A 21,089-nucleotide genomic window follows, 5' to 3' on the forward strand; every position below is an offset into this window, starting at 1 on the left:
CACATGCCATACACAATACAAAGTGTACACAGATGTACACCTGAAAAAGAACTTACATATTCAGTGATACATGCACTGCATGAATGTAGTGTGCATAAAAGAACCCTTGGCAACAACAGAGCTGTCTCTGGCATAATCCTGATGAAAAATTGGCTTTGATCATAAAACATACACTTTCAGACAAAACAGGAAAAAAAGAGGATGAGTTCCATGTAGAAAAATCTGCTGTGGCTGAAGTACAATGTAATAGACTACAAAGAAGAAATGCACTCACACACATAGTATTCTTTCTCTCACTCACACTTCTTTGCCTTTACACAGTGTCAGGCATCTTCTCCAGGTCCTGTCTGGAGCCATAGAGCTTGGTGTGTAGAAGGGTTGGTGTCGGCCACACAATGTCTCAGAGCTCCTTCAGAAGAGGAAAGGTCTGAAGAATGTTTCTGGTGTTTGGTCTTCGAGACCACAGGCACAGACAGGTGATGGTGCCAGCTTCATCTTCCTGAACAGGTGGGCACTGATACTGCAATAGCCAGTTCATCATCTCATGATCACCACCTGTTGCCGGCGTTCAAGAAGGTGACATGCATCCCTTGTGGTTCTCAATCGTGGCATGGCCTTCATGAGGGTCTTCTTCTCTGTGCAGTTGACACTGTTTTCTGGTTGACTTCCTTTTGCTCTGAGTTTGGCAAGTTGATATGCTGCTATGTTGCCTGGGATTCCACAATCAGCTGGCACCCATTGCAGAACTACTCGTCTTCTCTTGGCAAGTTCTTGGAGCCTTTCTATGAGGTGAGGATGTTTGTTTCCAATGAATGCTGTGACTGATGGAGGAGCAGGTGTACTCATCAAATAATCTCAGGGACACACCACCACAGCAGGGATACCGACTTGGAAATACTGTTCAAGAAACACTGTTCAAACGACTTGACTGAAACTCAGACATTCATGCAGGCTGCTGCCATGGTTCTTGACCCAGAGAGTGACTGCCCCTATGTTGTCTTCCTCTGATGCACTGTCAGTCCTGGAGGCCCTTGCAGGAGACAAACGTCTCACTCACACAGAAACACACTCACACACATCTGCTCACACACTCACTCTCTTTTTCTCAAACAGCAGTCAGCAATGCAGCGTTAGTGCTTACCAATCACGTTTATTCCACATAACCACTCACACACACAACATCAATCCCACAGACGCAGTGTAACGTGAAGGCAAGATGTGAATTCTGCTCTCGCACTGTGAAAGCAACCCATTGCCAAACAATCACAACAATACAACATTTAAATAGTAATGATAATACATGTATATGATCATCTCACAACATAATAATGCACAACAATGCCACTTCATATTGAAAGAACAGTATCAGTCTCATCAGCTGATGAATCAACATTCCCATGACTAGTTAACACAACTGTGACTGCCACCGTCTCTGCCTGATCTTTCTGCCACCCTCAAGCTGCCTCCAATAAATAAAACAAAACCTGTACTTAACACACCTGTCTTGCAGGTCTGAATGAAGTCCAATCGCCACCAAATGCGTGTACTCCCTGAGCAAAGGAAGGAGAGTTCAGACAAGTTATTTATAGGTTTAGTGCATGAGATAGGTGCTGAACGCCCGTGGTCCTCCCACATTACTGTTGACTTGCACAATCTCAGCTCCAGGAAGATCTGGCCCTTACACAGTTTTACACCATCTTCTCCTTCACTATCACTACTATTTTCACTTTCTTAGGTGAAAAAGACCCATTAAAATCTGTGCTGGCAGTATCATCAAGATCTAACAAAGAAAGAATCTCCTCATTTGACATGGGCTGCCTTTCAGACATTTTTCCATTGCAGTTTGCCGCAAACACATGGAAGTTTCAGTTTCAGTTTCAGAAGCTCAAGGAGGTGTCACTGCGTTTGGATAAATCTATATACGCTACACCACATCTGCCAAGCAGATGCCTGACCAGCAGCGTAACCCAACGCGCTTAGTCAGGCCTTGAGAAAAAAAAAGAAAGAAAAAAAAAGAATAAATAATAGATAAGCTTACATAAATAAATAAATAAATAATTATTATAATATAAAAAAAGGTAGTAGTAATGATAATAATAATAATAAAAACTAAATAAATAAATAAATAAGACAACAATGATAAATAAGCAAATAAATGTAAAACATGAAGACACACATTCACACATACACCCACACATGCATAACAGATATGCACCAAACATGCAGTTTCACAGATATGAAAGCACAGTCAAATACATATAAACGTACATGAGCTCTAACACACACACACACACACACCACACACATTACCCTGCACCTCCTCTACCCTCCTCCTCCACACACTCATTTCTAGTCTATGTATCGCAGCTTCCAAGGCACACACACACACACACAGATGAACACGACCTTGTACAAGCACACACACACACGCACATATCTCCCACTCCCAACCCCCCACATATATATACACAAAGATATATATATATACGTTCCAATATCCTGTTGCTCCCACAGTGTAGGCATGCATACACTCACATACCTCATCCTCTACCCCACCTCCCCCCCGCACCCCACCTCCCCCTCACACACACACACACACGCACACACATGCACATGCACAGAACTCTCCTGACACTTGTGTACACTTACACTCTCGCGCATGCACAAACGCACTCAAAAACAGACCCACACATACACACAAACACACACATACACACACGCACAGAGGCTGCCACTGATTGGCCGCAAGAAGGATGGGAAAAGATCTCCGATGCCAAGAAAGAGAGATGAACACGACCTTGTCTAGTGTGTTGCTCAGTCTATTGTATTTGGAAAAGTCCACAGAGACTCTGTTCTGTTTTGAAGAAATTTGCGCAATGTTGGTTTGGAAATGATGCCGATATTTGTTTGATTTGCAAAGCATCATGCTCTACCTTTCATGTTAGACTTACGGCCGCTCCCTCTCTCTGCTTTTATTTCTTTGAGGCGATCGATGGTGTGATGGCCTTGTACCTGTTCTTTTTGATATTCTTTGACTTTTCTGAGGATTTCCGATTTTCCTTGATGTAGGCCGCTTGTTGGTGTTGCGTTACCAGCAAGTCTGTCAGCTCGCTCATTTCCCTTAACACCTGCATGTCCCGGGCAGTATGACCATGTGAGTTTTTTAATCTGAAAGTTGCGCATTGCCTTATGCCACTCTGGGCTTCCCATTCCGTTTTCAATTTTCTGTATGAGGTTCACTGAGTTGGTTAGAATCATGGCATGTTGGTTTCCAGGCGTATGGATGGATGATAGCCACTGGAGGGCATGTGTCACAGCTTCAACTTCCATTGTTAGGCTGGAGGTTGTGACTTTGTAGGCAGCATTCTCTTCCCTAACTGTTTTTCCATTTTGTTTCGCAGTGAATCCCCAACCGGATTGGTCTTTGGTGACTGAGCCATCTGTGTATATGATGATGTCCTCTTCTTTACTGTTTTCTTCTATGAGTAGCTTCACTTCCGCATCAGTTTTGCCCTCTGGCCATTCCCGACAATGTCTTCCTAGAGTGGGTGAAATGGCTGTGTTGAATAGATGGTTGAGGTTTTCGGGGTTTTTCTCCCATTCTTTTGTTTCTTTCAGGTCTTGTAGTCGGCATACTAGCTGAATTGTGTCTTCTGCTTGCCCCATCCATGATCTTCCTTGTCCTAGATGGCTGCCTTTTGGTTCTTTGACTGCGTCATGCAGTGGGTTTTGAGGGTTTTCTAATGCTTTGAAGTAGGTCTTGACCTGTTCTAACTTGTTTCTGGCCTGCACTAAAGGAAGGTCAAGCAGGTATCGCATAGTTTCTGTGGGCGTGTCTTTTGTTGTTCCAAGGATCAGCCTCATAGCTTCATTTTGAACTCTTTCTAATTTTAGGAGGCTGCTTTGAGACGGTGTTGTTAGCCCAACTCCATAGTTGATCAAACTGAGGACGAGTGATTGGTATAGCAGGAAGAGGTGGCGTTGTTCAATACCTTTGGTTGCCATTGCTTTTAAGACTGAAAGGCCCTTTTTGCATTTGAGAACAGTATTTTCCGTATGTTTTCTGAAGGTCAGCATCCTGTCGAAGTGTATTCCTAGGTAGCGTAGGCATTCAGTTTTCTCGATCTGAATCCCATCGAATGACACAGAAGGTGGTGATTTGCTCGCGGTTCTCTTGTTGAGGGTGCACAGCAACGTTTGGGCTTTCGCTGAATTGATGGAAGATCCTGTGTCTTTGCACCATTGAGCAATATTGTTTAGTTGTTTCTGGATGGCTTTAGTTCTTTCCTGAGCATCTTTCGAAGTTTTGAAGACCAGGCCATCATCCGCAAGAGTAAGCACCCGAGCTATTTCATTGTGGTTTAAGTCTGCAAGGCCCTTTGTGTAGACATTGTAGAGGACAGGAGAGAGCGGAGACCCTTGTGGCAGTCCCATGGATAGTTTAGAAGGTGCAGACATCCAATCTCGGAGGCGTAGGATGACGGTTCTTTCCTGAAGCGCTGCTGCTATCCATCTTGTCAGAGTCAAACTTACTCCATACCTTAGTAGCAGCTCCATGAGGTGCGCAAACTGGACTTTATTATAGGCATCTTCAAGTTTGATTGCTACTGCTAGTGTTTCTTCTTTCCTTTGAAATCCTTCATACACCTCATATGCAAAAGCAGCTGCATTTTCCCATGTGGACTTGCCTGTTCTGTAACCACCTTTATTTGAGGGAGAATGTGCTGGTGTTCAAGATCCCTTGCAAGTTTCCTGGCTATCATGCGTTCCATGAGCTTTCCAGCAATGTTTTGCATGGTTAGGATCCGGTAGCCGCTTACCTGATGATGGTCCTTTCCTGGTTTTGGTATGGGTTTTAAGAAGCTGTGTGTCCAGTCCTCCGGCACATGTCCATTGTGGAAACTGTTTTGATATAGATTGAAAAGTTTGCTTCTGTCTTCTTCCGATAGTTCCTTGATGTCCGAGTAGCGAACTTTGTCTGGGCCAGGAGCTGACTCTTTCTTGCATTTAGCTATTGCTTCGCACACATGGAAAAAAGTTCAGATTCAAAATGAAAGGAACTGTAACAAGGGAAGCACCTGTACTGCCACCAGAAATATGTAGACTGAAAGCAAACACAACGTTTTACCTTATACCACTAAACCAAGTTGACTGGTATCTTGGCTGTGAACTATGCTGATGTAATAACGAATGGACACGTATTTCATCACAGAGATGTTCATAGAAACATGGACAACAGGGGATTAATTGATCATTGGCATCCGGATGCACATGTGTAAAAGCACAGCAATTGATTCAAGTCAAATATGTGGTTTCACTTTTTGCTCCATTCTGGAAAAAAAGCAGAGAGAGAGAGACAGAGAAAGAATGAGGCAGAGAGAGAGAGAGAGAGAGAGAGAGAGAGAATGGTGAGACGGCAAAGCTTCCGAATCTGGAGAGAGAGAGAGAGAGAGAGAGAGATTTGGGACAAACACATTTTATGTACTGAATTGTGATTTAGGTCCTGGTGAGAATAACAAAAACAACAAAAGACAAATTATTTGCATGGGTGTACAAAACTTTTTCATGAGTTTTCAGACGAGAACATGATTTGTGTACAAAACTGTTGTTCATGAGATTTCAAATGTGAACATGATTTGTGTACAAAACTGTTGTTCATGAGTTTTAAAATGAGAACATGATTTGTGTACAAAACTGTTGCTATGTCCAATGCCAAAAGAGGTAAGAAACACCAGAAATTCTCCACATGGAAAGCAGGTGCAGAGAGAGATCAGTGGGGAAGGTGTTTCTGGACCAATAATATGATGGATGCAGTGGCCGAATGGTTACATCACTAGATTCATACCTGAGTTCGATCCCAGTTTTGGTGCACCTTGTGGATTAAGATTTTTTTCGATCTCCTAAGTACAGACATGCTAGTGCCCGAGTCCCCTCCATGTTTTTTCACTCCCAGGAGATCAAATGTGCAAATAAAATATCCTGTCAATCATGTCTGTATTTGGTGGGTTATGGAAGATCATATCCAGCATGAACACCCCCGAAACACAATATGGCTGCCTACATAGTGGGTTAAAAAAAGCTTGATAGATGTAAAAGCCCACTCATACACACAAGTGACCGTGGGAGTTGCAGCCCATGAACGCAGAAGTAATGCATGATTAACAAAGTACAGTCCTGTGATACGAGTGATCAATAAGAACAAACACAAACACAACATAAATTCTTTGCATAGAACTAGATACAGAGGAGAAAGAGATTGAAATCAGTGGGATAAAGTCTTGATTTATGTACAAATCTGTGATTTATGTCTGCCACTCGAGAAAAAATAAAACAAACATAACAGCAATTCTTTGACTGGAGGGAGGGGATTAGAGAAAGAGGGAGACAGACACAGAAATTTGAAAATTTGGACAGATCAGAATACCATTTAGCTATTTATGTCCAAGTGAGCAGAATCAACACATACAACAGAAATTCTCTGCAAGAAGAAAATCAAATCCAACAAAAAAGCACCGTTTTTAAAAATATTTCTTGATCTTGTACACACACAGCCCAAAAAGAAAAGATATGGGACAAGAATGATTGGTGTAGTGTCTTCATAAAGTGAACAGGGGCAGGATTATGGTGATATTAGGGAGGGACAGTCATGATATCAGGCACAGGATTATAACAAGGACAGGATTATGATGATAGCAGTGGTAGAATTATGATATCAAGACAGGATTATGATATCAGACAGGATTATGATAACAGGGACTGGATTATGATATCAAACAGGATTATGATATCAGGGACAGGATTGTGGTGATAACGGATAGGATTATTACATCAGGGACTGATTATGATGATATCAGGGACAGGATTATTATGTTCAATATTCACATGACATGAAAGATTGACCAGTTACATGAAAGGAACTATAATGAGGACATGACAGAAACAAAGGCTACAAATATAGATCATGAAGACTTTGGTCATTTATAATGTGAAAGATGAAGAATGTGTGTGTGTGTGAGAACACCTTTTCTGCTTATCTGATACTCGACATATGTAAGACTGTATACATTACATATGTACTCGTGTGTCCAGTATCACCAAGCTGTCCCAAGGATGAACATGAAACAATGACTGCAAAAAGTACATTGATGAAATTCATATTAAGCATTCACAAGAGTTCACATCAACTCACACATGGACACTATCAAAATACGCCAAGACAACGCCACTCGAACAGAATAATACTGAAGACAAAATGCCAGTTATGAAACTGCATAACTTGAAATAAAAAAAATGACTGTTTATAACTATGGAATGATTAGTCAACAAAATAGCAAGAGTTATTAAAAAAAAAACAAAAAAAACCCCAAAAAAACCAAAAAAAAAACCCGAAACCAAAACAAAAAAAAACCCCAAAAATACCACCACGCCCCCCCCAAAAAGTAGACCCAGGCCATAACACAACAGAACTGATATAGCTTACAAGCACTTCTGATCTGTTAAAAGTCTTGGGGGGTCCTTGGAACTCTTGCCATTATTCTGATGGTCCCAGACTACCTTCAGAGGGACACTCTGATGCTGCATATTCCAATCAAATCTACACTGCTGCATGAACACAAAGGCACACATAACTCCAAGTCCGAGGTTTCTGGGCCAAGAAGTGAAGAGAAGTACCTTTGTGGCTGGTTATCCTTGGTGTCAGACTGAAGCTCCTGTACAGGCTTTTCACTCTTCTTCAGAGTTCATTCTTGAAAGTTTTACAATGTCCCAGGAACCCGCTTGATGAGCATCCTGTCCCTTGTCAAATGCGTCAGGGACACATTCATTGCTTATCAGAAGCCATGTTCCTTTTTCCTTGGGACTTACTTTGCAAATTTGATGGCACAAAATAAATTCAACATATTACTGACATTATTTTTACTATTGTTATTTCTATTTAAAAAAAAAAAGAAAAAAAAGAAAGAAAAAAAACAACACCACCAACAACAAAAAAAGCACACACAACCAAAAAAGACATAAATGGATGGATGCTTTCTTGTAATTTGATTGCCCATTTCTTTCTTTGTGAGCTTGTGTCTGTATGCATGTCTTTTTTTTGTTTTTGACACATTGCTGTGAATTTTTTCTCCTTTGCATATAATATCTCTCTCTCTATATATATATATTTATCTATCTGTGTATGTGTAAGTATGTCTGTATGTGTGCATGCATGCATATGTATGTATGTATGTATGTATGTGTATGTATATATGTATGTATGTATGTATGTCTTGTTTAAAATGAATAAAATTTAAAAACAAGGGTTGGAGAGAAACTATGTGTCAGAGAAAAATCAAAAATTCCCAAAGGAAAAGAGACCTGCACTAGCATCCCACTTTTTTTCTTCTCTTTTTTTCAATATTATTTTCTAGTAGTAATAATAATAATAATAATAAAATGATGGCGGGAGGAAAATAAGTGTGGGTGTCAGAAAAACACTGATCAGACAGGAAGGGGAAGACCTACATGTTCCCTGACAGCACAGTCTAGCAGCTCCCTCTGTCCCCGACACGACCCGACAGCACACACTGCCGGCCCTGTCTGTCGGCCACAGGCACATGATGCTTGATGCGGCCAACTTCATCCTGCGTGTCCCTCACAGGGGGGGCGACCAGGCTGGACGTCACGGCATACCGCCCAATGCTGCAATACATCCAGTAAAAAAACATCAGAAGAAAAATGTAATGCAAAAAACAAATATCCACCATGGAAAAACAATTCCTCCCTTCCCCCAGAAAAAACCCAACAACAAAAAACAAAAAACCCAACAACAAAAAACCCAACAACAACGCATGAAACAAATACAACTATCCGCTCGAGAAACACTTCTTCTGTTCCTCTCCAAGAGAAAGAAAGCATAAACCCCTTGACTGCTGAACCTTGATGATTTTTTTTTTTCACATGCTTAATTTGAGCTGTTCATAGGTACACTGTATTGTATTGTATTTCTTTTTTTGTCACAACAGATTTCTCTGTGTGAAATTCGGGCTGCTCTCTCAGGGACAGCGTGTCACTCCACTACAGCGCCACCCTTTTTGACTCACTTGTGTAAACAAAGTGAGTCTATGTTTTAACCCGGTGTTCGGTTGTCTGTGTGTGTGTGTGTGTGTGTGTGTGTCTGTGTGTCCGTGGTAAACTTTAAAATTGACATTTTCTCTGCAAATACTTTGTCAACTTGTCAGTTGACACCAAATTAGACATAAAAATAGGAAAAATTCAGTCCTTTCCAGTCATCTTGTTTAAAACAATATTGCACCTCTGGGATGGGAACAAAAAAATAAAAAATGAAGCCTAATTATATGCAAACTGCATTTACTGTTATATTTATATTTTCTGTATTCTCTAAACTTGGCACTTTGATCTGATATTCTGACACAACACCACGAGCAGTCATTATTATCATTTTTTGTTCAAACAGGAACTTCTTTTGCTAAGCATGGAAGTTTTATTTATTTTGGAAACGTTTTGGTGCAGATAGTAAAAAAGGGAAATTACTCTGTAATTAATGCTAGGGGACTTAATTTGCTTTAAATTGATCTTTCTCATCTTAAACATTACATTTTGAAATTATACTCAATACATAAAAAGCTTTAATTTAAAAAAAAAAAGTGTATCACAAGTGAGTCTTGAAGGCCTTGCCTCTTTTTTTTCTTTTTTTTATAGTTTTTCCTGCGTGCAGTTTTATTTATTGTTCCTATTGAAGTGGATTTTTCTACAGAATTTTGCCAGGAACAACCCCTTTGTTGCCGTGGGTTCTTTTACGTGCTGCACACGGGACCTTGGTTTATCGTCTCATCTGAATGACTAGTGTCCAGACCACCACTCAAGGTCTAGTGGAGGGGGAGAAAATATCGGCGGCTGAGCCATGATTTGAACCAACGCGCTCAGATTCTCTTGCTTCCTAGGTGGATACGTTACCTCTAGGCCATCACTCCACACGTGAGTATGGTTGAGTGTGGTGGTCTGGTCCCTAATGTCTGAATCTTTACATTTTCTTTGACAACTGAATGTTCGGCACCATTTCTCTGGCATTAACTGCACACTGATCACCCTGACTCCACTCCATTCTTCCCCACACCCTACAGAGCCTTGTGTCACACATCACACAATTATAATTTAGCTGTGAACATCTAGCGGTGTTCATGGGATGACTGTTGATTGTTCATGGTTAAAATTATCATCAATTAGAAATAGGTTAGAGAATATCAGCTTACATTTTAAGATGTGGTGCTGTACAGAACTTGTTCCTGGTGGCTATGGAAGGTTGACTGAGTCTAAAATTCTGTGTACTATTTCTTGAGTTCATTGTTACCTCTGCAGTTCAAAGTCCAACTGGGCAGCAAAACACTCAGGTGAAAGAGAACACACACACAATGATCCTTCAGTGCCTATGGTTGGATTATCTGGAGAAGAAGCAGTACAGACTTGCAAAGGCTTGCTGAACGGCAAGGCAGTAACTGTCATGTTGGACTCAGGACGTTCAACAGTTGGTGTTTGCAAATTCCTGCTACGTGAGGACAGTTTCAGAAGACAGATTCAACAAAGCAGATTATTTACAGATGATGATGTCTCCCTTTCCTTGGCAGAGGTTGTACCAAACACCCCTTATTTTTGAAGAGAGGTGCTAGCATGCACAAACAACAATCCCATCAGTGATGTGGTCTTAGGTCAGATACCAGCAAGTCAGCACTTCAGCTTGCTGAAGTAGCTGCTGCAGTTCAGACTTATGCACAAGAGGCTAATAATGCTAATAATAGTCATCCTTCCAGGCTTCTTTTATTGCCTAATGTCCTTGGACATACCATTTCAGTCTGCTCATGATGTACAGTGTTCTGATCAGTCTCTCAAACCTTGATCTGAAAAATTAGGATCGAGTAAGACACACGACTCCGCTGGCTCCATTGTTTCCCATGCAATCCACAGACACACGGCAGTTGAATGTCCTAGAGTCACTTTGTGTGTCAGTTATCACTGCAGCTCATGACAGTCTATCTAGTGGTCACATGGGTGTCAACAGTACTTTCAAATACATTTCACAATTTTTCTTTATGTTTGGCGTTAGAAAATGTTCCATTCTCTTGAGTCTGTATTGACCAATCTTTCCACAGCCTGCGAGGTCACCAGTATTTTTTTTTTGTTATTTCTTATGGATGCTATAACCATGAAGATGATGTGCTTTCTAGTTTTGGCAATTTTTCTGAGACTTGTGGGTGAAAAAGCATCAAAAAACAAAACAAAAATACCCCTCCCCTGCTGAATACTATACAAGAAACTGCTGTTTGTTATATACATGATTTATGTTTCATATCTGAAACTACCAACTGCAAAGTACTACTTTTCCATTAAGGGTGTTCTGATCTGATGGAGAATGCATGTTCACTGCTCTTATGTAATCCATTTGTGATGGTGTGTTCATACACCTGGAATTACTTTTTTATTTGTTGGTTATAGTGATTGGAATCCCTTAAAACAGATTGTTATACACCAGTCTACTATACTATACTGATTAACAATAGTTAATCAGCATAGAGGAGCTATATGTATGCGTGTGAGGTTGGATACCTCTTTATATAAATGTTGAATTAAATATAGTCTCTAATGTCAACTTTGTTTTGGGACTGAACGTTTTCAGAATGTTAGCCTTTATTCAGGTACAATCTGTGTGTGCTCATGTGATATATAATTACCTAAATTTTATAATAAATTAGTTTGTTTTGGATTTTTATGTATCTGGTGAGAATGAGACTGAATTCAATACAAAGAACAACAGTCACTCCCTGTAGTTGAGAGAAAAATGTAAACATGACATTCTGCTTCAGTCTCAGCACCAGCAGACCACAGGGAGCTATCCATGTTAGGCTGCCCTCAGGCCACACACCAGAGGAGACCCTGCAAGGCAACTGAGTCATGGTGTTCAGCAGTAAAAATCCCATCGCTTTTTATGGCCATTCATATTCACTGCCTCTAGGGCTTGGCCTAGGAAGGCAGGACCAAATCCTCTCCTTCTGGCTTTAACATTCCCCATCAGAAATGAGGTATCCATTCACACCTGGGGAGTCAGGAAACCGTAGTAAAGTGCCTTTCCCAAGGACACAACACCAGGCTGAGATGTTCCCTGACCACAGGTGAACACTGGATCAGAAGTCCAAAATGCCTAATTCACTCTGCCACATTTCCTCACATAAGATCATTAAAAAAGAGAGAGAGAAAAAAAAAAGTTAATGTCCATGAAATAAAAACAACAGCACATCCAGGTTTAGCAATACCTGTACTGATTCAACACCACCCACTAAGCCCCCTCTACTCAACACTCACGAGACTCAGTGCCTCCAATTAGGCTGGAGACTGCCCCTGAGAATGTGCTGATATCCACAGCCTGGGCACACTGCGTCTCACCTGACGTGCAGAAGGAAGAAAACAAAGACTATCGGGCGTGGCGGGCACTTCTCTGCATCTCGTTCACCAAGCGAATCATTTCCTGGGGTGACGGGATGCGCCCTGTCTCCAGTTTGGACCAGATTGGGATATCTGGACACATACAATTTTATCTTCCATAATTTTCAATTTACTTACCTGAATATGAATCCACATCTACCATTATTTTCAGACAAAAAGGCCATATTTCCCCCTCAATCTTGATCCCTGTCTACCATAATGGGCACAACAGCCAAGTGGTTAAAGCGATGGATTTTCAATGTAAGGATCCCAGCTCAGTAACGACACCTGGTGGGTAAAGAGTGAAGATTTTTCAAATCTCCCAGGTCAACATATATATGCAGTCCTGTTTGTGCCTGAACCCCCTTATGTGATTTTGCATGCAGAAGATCAAATACACATGTTAAAGATCCCTTAAAGATCCTGTAATCCATGTCAGCATTCGGTGGGTTATGGAAACATGAACATACCTTGCATGAAAACGAGTACGGCTGCCTACATGGTGGGGTAAATAAAACAGTCATACGTACATGTAAAATTTTACATGTCTGTCTGTGTGTGTATGCGTGCATGCCAGGAAATTGATTGAATGACACAGGAAACAAATGATGAGCGCCCAATGGCAGCCATCAGTTGGCTCTATCCAGGTACTGAGGTAGGCAGCCTGTTGTGCAAAAAGACCCTGTGTTTGCAAAGTGCTAAGAGCTTGGTCTCCGACTGAGGATAGGCACTATATAAGTATCCATATCATATGATCATATCATTATATTATTTCCATCAATTTTGATCCCTGCGCCTTGTGCACAATCATAATGTGCATAATTTATATAGCGCTTTCCCTGCAGGTACAAAGTGCATTTAACAATGCATGTGATATGAATAAGTAACAAGAATATCATTAAAAATGGTAAGATACAAACTTGTCAAAAATACAATTTCAAAAACAGTATAAAAGCACTCAAAACTCACACACTTCTCCCCCCTACCCATACCCCCACTCATCCTGACACTGACACATGTACATGCACAAAGATGATCTGGGGAGGGCCTTATTTGTGGATAAAATTAACAACAGAACAAGCTAGCATTTTCCAGCATTTTTCACAAAATAGCAGAAGCTAAAAAGACATTACTGATGAAGGAAATCATGGGATAAATGTCTGTTTCAAGGAAACATGTCAAAAAAGTGTTCAGAGGTTGCCACACAGAAATAAACAAAAACGTCCAAAGTCTCGCAGAGTCAGTCAGTAACCGAGCCTAAAGCTGATTCTCTCATGTGCACTTAGAGATTGATCTCTGACCGAGGATAGGTGCTATATAAACATCCATATCAATAGGAGAAGTTTGTATTATACTCCATGTTTGGTGATACATATACTTACCATGTCAAACTGATGCAAACTAGGCCTATCGGTTTGCTCTGCTTGGCCAAATTTTACGCAGCAAACAGTGAAAAGACGACCCATCTTGCCCAATCTGCTCTTAGCCAATCAAACGCCTCTAAAAGCTGTAAGCGCTGAATCATTCCGTGGCCATCGAGAGAAATGCCACATGAGAACCATGGCAGAGACGCAGGGACGGATGGGCGTGCATTCGAGTTTGACATGGTAAGTATATGTGACACTGCACGCGAAAATCATGGATAAGTCGCAGCCACACATTTCGCGCTACACGCTGTGAAAGTGACTAAGGGCTAAAAATATCAAATTTCACTTTTTCATATATTCACATTCTATAATGTTTTTTCAACTATGTCCCAAAGTATTATATACAAATATAAAGTAATTCTACTTTATTTTAATGTTTTCCTGTTGGGACGTGAGAGTAAACTTTAGGAAATCAGCAAACTCTTTTGTTCCACTTTCGAACACGATTTTGAACAGAAAAAATTGCGTGTCAAGCGTAAGAACATAACCTCCAGGTTGTAAACAGTCTCTAGTCCTATTTCCAGACTGTTCTCAATCAGTTCCTTTGTTTATGGGTAGTAATTCGAAGTTTTTGTGAGACCGCATGATTTGAGCGACTTATCCATGACAGACACTTGCCGACGCTCGATTCATCACTGCTAAAACTTTGATTGCCGACTTCAATTATATCCAAAAGTAGCACGCTTGTACTGTCTACGTCTTGATTTTCAGTGCTCTCCGTGTTTTGTGAAAGCCACAATAATTGCCTAAAGTGGGTGAAGGTGATTGTGTTTTGCGAACATGAAGCACAATGGCAACGAGAAACTGACCAGCATGCAGATATCCAAGCAGTTGTCGGAAACGATGGATTTCACCTCACCAGAACTCACTGAAGCAGTGACACTGACAGAACACTTTGGTGATGAAAAATCATCAGAAATCGATGATTTTAGCAGTGATGATGAAGAAAACCAACCTTTGCAGGAGGAGAATGGGGATGAACACTAAGACTGAGACTCTGGTAAGTTTGCTTCACCACCATCACTCACGAAGCTTTCGCTTCGAGTTTTTGACGCGTTTTTAAATTTTTGTGAATTTATGTTGAACAAGAATTACATGAAAGGAATAGCATGTGTCGTTTGATTACTGTAAATGGTAATCTGACTAGTTGAAACATCCACCTAAAAGTAGTAAAACAAGTGACAATGTTGACAAGTGGATGCTATTTTTAGTAACAAACTGACAAGGCAAAAGCTGCAGTTGGGAAAGCCCTTCACTACCAGTCAAAGATTATCAGTAATCATGGCATTTTTCACACTTTACTAAAGGTGTTTGAGACATTTCACAGTCTATAAGTCTGTAAAGAAAAAGAAGAAATGTACAATGCATTTCAGATGCCTGAGAATGTGTAATCAAGTGTTTATTTGTGACTGTATTTTGTGCAGTCATTGTCAGTGTGTGTGTGTGTGTGTGTGTGTGTGTGTGTGTGTGTGTGTGTGTGTGATGATTGTGTCAGCCTGTGTATTGTCTGTGTGCACACATGATGTTAATTACATGCATGTGTTTGCATGCATGTATGATTTCATTTGTGTGTTTGTGTGCATGTGTGTGTGTGTGTGTGTGTGTGCACTGATGGTTTTTATGCGTGTGTGTTTATGTATGTGTGTATGCTTGGTTTCTTCTTATTATTATCAGTTTCATATTTGGCAAAATTTTAATCATTACTTAATTGTACTTTGTAGGTCTTACTGGATATCTTTTCACCTATGGGACTCCAGGAAGACCAAAGGAAACCAAAAGAGGACAAGGTGCACAGAAAAAACTTCACATGTGATTCACTGACTGACTATTATATTGTTTTGTTTTGTATCACCTGCCTATCTTCAATGACGGTGTTATACAGGTATACTCCGGTGTGTCACCACAAGGGGTAGCACAGATATAACACATGTATACAAGCCATCTCATGCAGATCAAAGCTCATACATTCCTGTACATTGTCAGAAAGTTTGGAGTGATTCTGATTTTTTTTTTCTGCAATTTTTTTTTCAAAGTGTGAAAATGCGAAACATCACCCATTTATTTCTCAGTGTTTACACCCAGTGAGCATGATTTGGGACATTTTGACAAAACAGCAATTATTTGGTGATACTGAGTGCATTTCCAAAGTTCTGATTCTTTCTTGACATTTTGGTACCAGTCAATTGCTGTTGAAAATTCTTATGAAAAAGTCATAACTATGTGAATGTTCCCAAACTTTAAACCCAATTTTCTCAGAAGTATGTCAGCGACCGCCAAAAGACTCAAATGCATGTATCTCAGAAACTAATAAAGATAATTGAATTCTGTTTTCTGTGTTTTATTCAGAATTCTCTCTACTTTCAGATAAACCTATCTCATTTTGTGTATTTTTTACCCTTATCCATGATTTTCGCATGCACCATCACATATGTATCACCAAATATGGAGTATAATACAAACTCCTCCTTTTGGTGTCATATACTGTACCATGTCAAACTGATGCAGAATTTAACGCAAATGGGGGAGGGCAACGCCTACTGGTTCGTATGGGGAGCCCTTGTAACCGAGACGGCAGTGTTAGCCGCGACAAAGGAAATCCCCTTGGAACCGTCAGCCCTGATCATACAGAAATCCCTGAGGTAGAAGTTGATGGAGGGATTCTCAGACAGCCAGAAGGCTGCCTCCAAGACATGCTGCAGTGGCACTGAGTGCTGGAAAGCAGCCGAAGGAGCTATGGCACACACTTTGTGAGTTCTGGTATTAAGACAGCTGATATCCCTGTGAGAATGAGAGTAGGCTCTACGAATGACTTGGGAAACCCAGCGGGAAATGGTGCCTGCAGCGATGTCTTTCTTGTAATTCTCATTGAGGGAGATGAAAAGAACGCCTATGGCGAGACCTATCCAAATAGTATTTGAGACACTGAACAGTGCAGAGATGCCTATCCTCATCATCTTGGGCAAGAATATCAGACAAAGGTTTGACCCTCAGAGAGGGGGAAGGGACCTCGGGGTCTTGGTTCTTAGCCAGAAACTCTGGAAGGAAACGAAGAGTGATGGAACCATCTCTGTGGAAGGCCAGATCTTGTGGCATTCTACTATGATCATGAATCTCGCTTCTACGACAGCCTGTGGCCAGCAACAGAAGGAAAGTGGTCTTGAGGGTGAGTAAGTCGAAAGGAATAGTACCCAATGGCTCGAAGGGTTGTTTTCAAATGAAATCCAGCACCAGGAGCAAATCCCACAGGGGCACTCTTCTGGGGTTTCTAGCTTCCTTCAGAGAGGCGCCCCTAGCCACCTCTCTGAGCAGGAAATCCGCTTCAAAGGCGGGACCACCTAGCTGTTTGATTGTGGTACAAATGGCAGACCTGTACCCTCGCACAGAACTAGCAGACAGGTTGAGAACCAAGGAGCAGTGAGCCAGAAAGTTGGCCAGCTGCATGCTCGTAGGGTTAGTAGAGGGAACGTCCTGAGCCGTACACCACCACAACCATTTCTTCCAACGAAAGTCACAACAAAGTCTCAGTTCCCTCCCTCTTTGCTTTGGTGATTATGGAGAGGAGGTCAGAGGAGGCACCCCCCTGGGTAAGCACAGCCGACACAGAGGCCGACCGAGGGGTCGAAGACTTCAATGGTGATGCTGACAGTTCCAACAGCACAGCAGCCACGCGTGCAGGTAGAGCAGTTGAGGATTAGAATGAGGAATCCCCGAACGAGGCTGCCTCAGCAGATGAGGTTTGGTTTCAAGTTTCAGGGGTGGAACATGTGTCAGGGACTGAAGGTCCAGATACCAGGGCTGGGCTGGCCATTTTGGCGCAATGAGAATCAGCTGCGGGTGTTCCAACCTGGCTTTCCGTGTCACCTTGGACAGAATTGGAAAGGGAGGAAACACGTAGGCAATCAGACTGCTCCAGTCTAAAGAGAGAGCATCCACTGCCCACGCTTCTGGGTCGGCGACCGGAGAGACACAAGTGGAAGTCTCTTGTTGAACTTTGTGGCAAAGAGGTCCACCATCGGCTGAAACCACCATTCCCACACCCCCTGAAGGGTGTCCTTGTCCAGGGTCCACTCTGTGTGGATGACACTCTTGGACCTGCTGAGAGCATCTGCCGTTGGCTTTTCCTGCTAATTGAAATGAAATTATGGTGCTTAGAGCCTCACCGACCACTAAGGCCATCTCAAGGCTATCGCCGCGTTAATAACTACTACAAGGATAAAAAAACCAACCAATTAAAACGAGTCACCACTTCAAACTTTCCACTCCAAAGTTTAAAAAAACTTCCATAGTTTAAAACCTTCAAATCTGGTTAAAAATGTTCACTTCTTTTAAGAACTCCATCAGCGCCCATGGAGGGACATCACGAAACAAAGTCTTCAAAGAAACCGCCGTGTAATGTCTGCGTCTAACGTCATGCAGATCCCAACAGTCAAGGAGCACGTGTTTCACGGTGAGAGGCTCATCACAGGGAATGCATCGAGGGGCCTCTTCCCCCTTCAACAAGTAAGAATGAGTAAAAAAAAGTGTGCCCCGCATGCAGTCTGCACAGCCACAGACTCCTCCTTTCTGTTCCTTCACCCCCGAGGGGAGGGTATCTTTTAGGTCTGGACGGATCTGGAAGAGCTTGTTGTCCGTCTGGGTGTTCCACTCCTCTTGCCAAAGATCCCTTACCGTAAGTGTTCACCTTCCGCTTCATGTCTGTGTATGGTACAAAGGATCTGGATAATTCTTTCTTTACAAGCGTTCCTGGCCAGCAGGTCCGCCCTTTCGTTACCACGAATGCCAACATGTCCGGGAACCCAGGGCCAACATAACCTCGTATCCTTTCTTTGTTGCGAGAGTAAAAGCTTCATAAAATTCTAACAGTTTGGGATGAGTGATATTCCTGCAGGCGATCGCCTCCAGGGCTGACAAGGAGTCGGAAAAGATCATGAATCTCTTTTGTTTCGAAGAGAGAACCATTTTTACCGCCAGAACCAGTGCGGTCAGTTCCGCAGTGTACACTGAGCTGTCAGACAGGATGTGTTCCGTTGAGGGCTGGTCAGGAAAGGCGGGACAGAACGCAGATGCAGCGATTCCGTCCTCTGACTTGGAACCGTCAGTGAAGATTCTTTGAAAAGTGGGAAATTTGTGGCAGAGTTCCGAAAAGAAAGTTCTGTAGGCCAGTGAACTGGTGGAGTCTTTACGGTACGAGGCCAGATCGAATCGACCTCAGGTGTTCTAAAGGTCCACGGAGCGCTGTCGGGGAACCTGGAGAAATCTGAGATGCCACCGACATCCAGATCGGCATTTTCTAAGTGCGGCTGAATGCGGAATCCAAGAGAAGGGATGCAGTTTGGGTTGTCTTTAAATTTCTTATCAAAAGGGCTGTTGAATACAGCGTCATAAGCAGGGTTTGTAGGTTCAGAAAACAATTTCAAATACATGTAATAGTTTATGGTCAGCTTCAGTCTGCGGTTGGAGAGAGGCGGTTCCCCCGCCTCTGCATACAGGCTGTGCACAGGGGTGGTGCGGAACGCACCTAAGCTGAGACGGAGCGGAGCCCTTGGTGGTGTATAGGGTCCAACAGTTTCAGGTAAGACGGTCTGACTGAGCCATATACTATACTTCCTCTGGACTGGACCAGAGCTCTGTAGAGGTGCAAGAGAGTTCTCTTATCAGCACCCCAGCCCGTGTGTGCCACAACTCAGGTGATGTTCACGGCTTTTTGGCAAGATATTTTCAGCTGTTTGATATGGCTGAGGAAGTTCAGCTTCTGATGAAAGACGACCCCTAAAAATTTAGCTTCCTTGACCGCCGGGATGGTGGATTTTCCCAGACGGATTTCAGGGTCCGGATAGAACTGGCGAAAGTTATGAAAATGAACACATTCAGTTTTGGAGGACGAAAAGGTGAAGCCATTCTCCTCTGCCCAACACTGGATTTTGTTGACGCAGAGCTGAAGCCGTCGCTGGATGCTGGCATACATGCTGCCAGTTGCACACAAGGCAAAATCGTCCACGAACAGCGAGCTGTCCGATCCCTTCTGAACGGATTGAACAATGTCATTAATTTTGATGCTGAAGAGAGCCGGCGACAGAATGCTCCCTTGCGGAACACCCAGCTCCTGCTCATGAATGTCGGACAGGGTGGTGCCAACTCTCACCTGGAATTGTCTGTCTTGCAAAAAAATTGTGGATGAACTGAGGCAGGTGTCCTCGGAAGCTGAGCTTGTGCAGGTCCGAGAGGATTCCAAATTTCCAGGTGGTATCGTAAGCTTTCTCCAAGTCAAAAAGTATGGCCACCACATGCTGTTTATTTAGAAAGGCATTTCTTACAGTGGTTTCCAGACGAACCAGATGGTCAACGGTAGAGTGATGCTTGCGGAAACCGCACTGTTCTTTCGCCAGAAGGCCGTCGGTCTCTAGTTTCCACATCAGTCTACCGTTGACCATCTTCTCCATCAGTTTGCAGATGCAGCTGGTCAGTGCTATTGGGCGGTAGTTGGAGGGGTTCGAGGGGTCTTTTCCTGGTTTCGGCACCGGGATTATGAGGGCTTTCCGCCAGGAGGGTGGAAAAAAAGCCTGTGATCCAGATGTGGTTGTAAACTTTGAGCAGGGTGTCCAGACAGGTTTCGGGAAGATGTTTTAAGAGTTTATAATGGACCTCGTCCATTCCTGGACAGGAATCCGTACAGGTCTGAAGGGCAGATTTAAGTTCATTCATAGTGAAAGGAAGGTTGTAATTCTCTGTGTTGTCGGAAGAGAAGTTACAGGGTGTTTTTTTCTGTCAGGTTTTTGGTTTTGAGAAACAGAGCAGATTTGTTGGCAGATCTCGAGTTCTGTTCGATTGTGGAGGCAAGCAAATTGGCAACTGCTTTCTTCTCTGTGACCAGAGCATCTGAAAGTTTAAGATGATGAAAGGTTGGGCATACGTTTTTGCCCTTAATTTTTTTTAAAACCCTCAACACTTTCTTCTTGGGTGTGTTGGAGGTTAAGGAAGAGCAAAAATCTCTCCATGACTTTCTCTGGCTCTTTTTAAAAACATACCTGGCTTTCGCCCTCAGCTGTTGATGGGTTCGAACGCTATCGGTCTCCGGTTTCCAAAAGACGCGTCGCTGCGCTCTCTTCCGAGACTTACGGGCCTCCCGACATTCCGTGTTGAACCAGGCTGTTCTTGGCATCTGAGGCTTGGAGGTAGACGATGGGGCTGCTG

General features: G+C 42.5%; 1 protein-coding gene across 2 annotated transcripts in view; it reads right to left on the reverse strand.

Annotated features, from left to right (window-relative positions):
• Positions 1-7,371: 7,371 nt before the first annotated feature.
• The window catches only part of LOC143275362 (thioredoxin reductase-like selenoprotein T), a 31,650-nt gene continuing 17,932 nt past the window's right edge, over positions 7,372-21,089 (reverse strand). Inside the window, exons 4-5 of one of the 2 annotated variants that reach the window (XR_013053426.1) lie at positions 12,352-12,564; positions 7,372-8,679 (exon numbers count right to left, since the gene is read on the reverse strand). Coding sequence is in view for 1 of the 2 variants with exons in the window: in XM_076579421.1 (XP_076435536.1) it covers positions 12,461-12,564 (104 nt within the window). In the remaining variant the exon portion in view is untranslated. The remainder of the gene's footprint in view (positions 8,680-12,351; positions 12,565-21,089) is intronic. The other variant, XM_076579421.1, reaches the window with a different exon arrangement.

This window comes from Babylonia areolata, chromosome 30 (genome assembly GCF_041734735.1).
Source record: "Babylonia areolata isolate BAREFJ2019XMU chromosome 30, ASM4173473v1, whole genome shotgun sequence".
NCBI lineage: Eukaryota > Metazoa > Mollusca > Gastropoda > Neogastropoda > Buccinidae > Babylonia > Babylonia areolata.